Source organism: Quercus suber, unplaced genomic scaffold (assembly GCF_002906115.3).
Source record: "Quercus suber isolate HL8 unplaced genomic scaffold, Cork oak 2.0 scaffold_44, whole genome shotgun sequence".
In the NCBI taxonomy this organism is placed as follows: Eukaryota; Viridiplantae; Streptophyta; class Magnoliopsida; order Fagales; family Fagaceae; genus Quercus; species Quercus suber.
The window spans coordinates 1,262,174-1,267,153 of NW_027069509.1; the positions used below are offsets into that span (position 1 = coordinate 1,262,174).

Consider the following 4,980-nt stretch of genomic DNA (forward strand, 5'->3'; position numbering starts at 1 on the left):
TGAGGAGAAGGGGGGAAGCCTATTCTCTTGAATCCACGCCGAGGATACCTTGTCCTCGGCCTGACAAGAGTGATTTCAGGGAGTGGCTAACCCCAAAGTAAGCTGTCACTCTCGCATTTAATGCACTCAACTAACCCTCCTGGCCGCATTAATGGAGAGGTAACCCCTTGGCAGGATAACGTTGGTCAGAGTGAGCCACTTGAGTATCGATAAAGCCTCTGATGGGATGGACGACCAGAAAGAAGGCGAATAGACAATCAACAGATGGAAGCAAAAGATAGGAAGATAAAAACTATAAAAGAAGAGCTAGTAAAGCCAAAAGGAAAGGGAGGGAGAGAAAGGCCTCCTCGGCCACAGGCCGAGGAGCATTCCCTCATTTGTAAGAAAACACTTAGCCATTTTTAAAAATAAGTTTGGGCATGGTGATCAACGGCCAGCACCTAAGCCTGTCAGCCCACTCTCTATAAATGTATTGTTTGGGCTTGTTGGGCTGAAAACCCAACACTCAATTCAAATTGAGTCCTTACAATTGGCGCCGTCTGTGGGGAGGATTAGGGTGCTGGCCGGTGCACCAGGTAAACGTTCCAAGTTATAAGTATTTGTTTTACAGTAGATTGAATAAAATAAGGTTCTAAGTTCTAAGTGTTTGTTTTACGGTAGATTGAATAAGATAACGTTCCAAGTTATAAGTATTTGTTTTACAGTAGATTGAATAAAATAAGGTTCTAAGTTCTAAGTGTTTGTTTTACAGTAGATTGAATAAGATAACGTTCCAAGTTATAAGTATTTGTTTTACAGTAGATTGAATAAAATAAGGTTCTAAGTTCTAAGTGTTTGTTTTACGGTAGATTGAATAAGATAACATTCCAAGTTATAAGTATTTGTTTTACAGTAGATTGAATAAAATAAGGTTCTAAGTTCTAAGTGTTTGTTTTACGGTAGATTGAAAAAGGTAACGTTCCAAGTTCTAAGTATTTGTTTTACAGCAGATTGAATAAGATAAGAGTTCTAAATTTTAAGTATTTATTGTACAAAAAAAAAAAAAACAAAAAAAACAAAACGAAAGAGAAAAACAAAAGATCTTGATATTATTAATTCAAACGTAGAAAAATTACATATTACAATCAGAGGCTCAGGTAGGCTTGTGTTACAAGTAAATTTACAAGCTAATAGCCACCTGCTATTCCTAGCTACTCCTACAATCAGAGGCCCAGGTGAAGCCGCCCCAAGGGAAAACTGGCCGGAGGGAAGTGTTAACTCGTGCTTTTATTTGGCACCAAGAGAATGGAAGAGCTTGACACATGGTGGAGGAGGTGAAGGACAATCATGCCCTCAGGCCCCCAACCACTCCCTCCTCGGCTGGGCAGAGCTGGAACAAAGAGAGAAGCAGATACAAGGGCTCCGGGATACCCTCCCCCATGATGTTCCCTCGATTCTCTCCGTTCCTCTCAAGTGTTGGCCGTTGGAGACGGCAACACTCGAGCACCGCCCATGAGGTGAATTCGCACGTCTTCCTCGTCGGAGGTGTGCTCCGGGGAAGGACCTTAGGTTCTCTAACAACATCCCTCTGGGATACCTCGAAGGGCACCATCAGGGTTACGCCTAGGCTCCGCCGCACCGAAAGCCCAGTGGGGGCTGCAGCCATACCGGTTTTTTTTTTTCCGGCGACAATTCCGGCGGGGTTGTTAAAAGGGCATGTGAAGTTGGAAGAAGCTGTTTTGCTCTGTTTGTGTTGAGAGGTTCATGGGTTATGAAGTAACCACCTACTTACTTTATATAGGGGATGGGAGTTTGGTGAGAATTAATTCATGCAGAATTCGAAAAGGGTATTATCAGCGGGATCAGTAATGAAGTCCCCAATTTCCAAGGAGGCCAAGGACGGTTGGACTCGTGTCAATTTACGAGGGCATTAATAAAGGCGCGTTTCGCGCATCGGAGCGTTGAGCGCGGAACGAACAGACAGGGGGCGCTTCTTAAATAAAGAAGATGGGGCCTCAAGTTAGAGGTGGGATCTATGCCACGTGTTAAGACTGTAATCTGACGCAAAGAATAATCATGTCCAGTAAAGCGGTCTGAGGACAAACCTATGGTGAAACTAAATACTTACAAAAAAATTGAATTGGTAGACAGAGCCAAGGTATTGCATGGTCCTCGGACCCAAACCTATGGTAAAACATACACACACCGATTATATCTAATACTTACAAAAAAATTGAAGTGGTAGACAGAGCCAAGGTAATTGGTCATCGGACCCCAAAGTAAGCTGTCACTCTCGCATTTAATGCACTCAACTAACCCTCCTGGCCGCATTAATGGAGAGGTAACCCCTTGGCAGGATAACGTTGGTCAGAGTGAGCCACTTGAGTATCGATAAAGCCTCTGATGGGATGGACGACCAGAAAGAAGGCGAATAGACAATCAACAGATGGAAGCAAAAGATAGGAAGATAAAAACTATAAAAGAAGAGCTAGTAAAGCCAAAAGGAAAGGGAGGGAGAGAAAGGCCTCCTCGGCCACAGGCCGAGGAGCATTCCCTCATTTGTAAGAAAATACTTAGCCATTTTTAAAAATAAGTTTGGGCATGGTGATCAACGGCCAGCACCTAAGCCTGTCAGCCCACTCTCTATAAATGTATCGTTTGGGCTTGTTGGGCTGAAAACCCAACACTCAATTCAAATTGAGTCCTTACAATATATATATATTACAATTTTACTACTAAGAGCTTTTAGAAATTTAGAACTTGCCATAATTTTTAAAAATATTTTATAATATATTTTTTTACAAAAAAAATAAAATAATAATAAACTTACATAATATACGTTTTCCATGTAACTTAATTTTAAAAAAATATTTTTACTATTTTATTTGTTATTAGATTTGATTATATTATCAAAAATATATATTTTTTAAAATTTATATATAATTTTTTTATTAAGTCGTGCATCGCACGGACATAATACTAGTTATTATATAAAACAAAAATCTTTGACTTTTTATTGACCTTTTAAAATTTTGACACATCAGCTTTTTAAATTTTTTATTAGGATTAGGGTTTAAAAAAAAAAAATCCAAACCAAATAGAAAAAGAAATTCCTCTCTCTTTGGGACAGTGCTTTGATGTATACTTATAAAAGATTGACTTTTTCATGAGCACAGCTTTGGTTTGCTTTTTATGTTAAAATATCCTCTCATTATAACTATTGAATTATAAAAAAATTAAAATTAAAATCTCTACACTTTAACTTATCAATTTTTATGTTAAAATATGTTAGAAAATTTACATGACTAATAGTATTATAAAATATGTAGAAAAAAGTGTTTATTTAGTATATATTTTAGAGAATACTTATATTACATGAATTGTAATACATTCTACTACCATAATTTTGCAAATAACTTATTTCAGATATCACTTTTAATAGTTTGTCCGTGCATCAGACGAGTTAATGGCTTATATATAAGTATTTCATCATATTATAAGATTTTTTTTTAATAAAATTCCGCAGTAGTTTCATACTTCCATAACAATAAACCAATTAATTAACTTACTTTCTGGTTTCTCCCTTGGCTTCCGAACTCTTAGGTAGATGCAGGAGATTATTATTAGTACCACTACCACTACAAAAGCAATAATGGACCCAACTATGATTACCGTTTGAGATTTATTACCATCATTTCCTGCAAAAATCATAAAAATTAATGTTCACACAAAAATTTTCCAGTGTTATATAATATTCTAGTTTAGTTTGTAAACTTGAGAAATTATTCAGGAAAAGTACCTTTTGCAGCAGAGGTATTGGTCGATGGTGGTGCAATATCAGCTACGGGGCCAGAGGTATTGGTCGATGGTTGTGCAATATCAGCTACGGGGCCAAAGAAGGGGTACTGCTCATACCGAAAATTACAGCTGGGTGTAAAAATTACCGCACCTTGCTTGCCATTACAACAAAGATGAATCTGTCCAAATGCCGAAAGCAAGCAATCACTGCAATCTGTTTGAGACAAATCAGGTGTGCATTGCACAAGTGCATATTGTGTTTTGGAGTTCATTCCCGTAGAGTTTGCTTCTGCGAACTTTCGAAGAGAACCACCTGCTGCAGCTTGATTGCTTAGGCCATCCAACAGGGTCCTGAGGAACTGATTATAAGTACCCAAATTACCAGATTGATCATGAATATTTTTTTGAATGAAAACAGGATGATCTTCCATGATCCCAAGTATGTTGCGGAACGAGTACCGTAATATGCAATACTCATCCTGTTTCATTGCTTCCTTCTGATTGGGACAATACCGTGGGAGAAGAATTGTATTGTTATAGAGGCAACTACGGCACTCATCTGGCTTAACATCTCCTCGACAAAGTCCAATTGCATATACTTTGTCAGGGTCTCTGCCATAAGAAGAGTTGTAGAACCCATAGTCAATTTCAGTGTTGGAAGTGAGGGTGTAGAGGAGATGATTGAGGTTTGCTTTGTAGGTACTATTACTGGTGTAGTCACCCTTGTCTGAACACACAAAACTATTATTGAAGTTTGGCTTAGCAATAATGGCTTGAGCAAAGAACAGGCAAATGGCTGACTGGAAGATAAGTCTTGAACAAACTTTTGCCATGTTTTCCATAAAATTACTGCAAGATTTCAGGTGAAGAAAGTTATCATATTGATATAGGCATTTTGTAGGGTGCACATACCCTCTATGGTCCAGCCCACGCTTGATTAAAAAACACCTCACCAATGAGGGAATTGGGAAAAACTCAAAAGCGCATCACTTTCCTAAAGAATGAGGGAGTGTTTGGGCATGCTTACTCAAATATATTTTTTCAGCTTTTAAATTATATTATATTTTTTCAATTATATATATTTTTATACATATTTTTAAATAACAAAATACATGTTTTTAAACAGCCACCAAACATCTCCTAACGTTTTAGGCGCGTGAAACATGCTGAAGAGACAGCACCACTGAAAAGCAAGCATCACTC

The 4,980-nt window shown here is 38.0% G+C and overlaps 1 protein-coding gene across 1 annotated transcript in view; it reads right to left on the reverse strand.

Annotated features, from left to right (window-relative positions):
• LOC112034719 (cysteine-rich receptor-like protein kinase 44) overlaps window positions 1-4,702 on the reverse strand; it is a 16,075-nt gene extending 11,373 nt beyond the window's left edge. The window contains exons 1-2 of the mRNA XM_065771449.1: window positions 3,779-4,702; window positions 3,549-3,677 (exon numbers count right to left, since the gene is read on the reverse strand). Of these exons, the coding sequence (XP_065627521.1) occupies window positions 3,549-3,677; window positions 3,779-4,619 (970 nt within the window). The 5' untranslated portion in view covers window positions 4,620-4,702. The remainder of the gene's footprint in view (window positions 1-3,548; window positions 3,678-3,778) is intronic.
• Window positions 4,703-4,980: the final 278 nt, after the last annotated feature.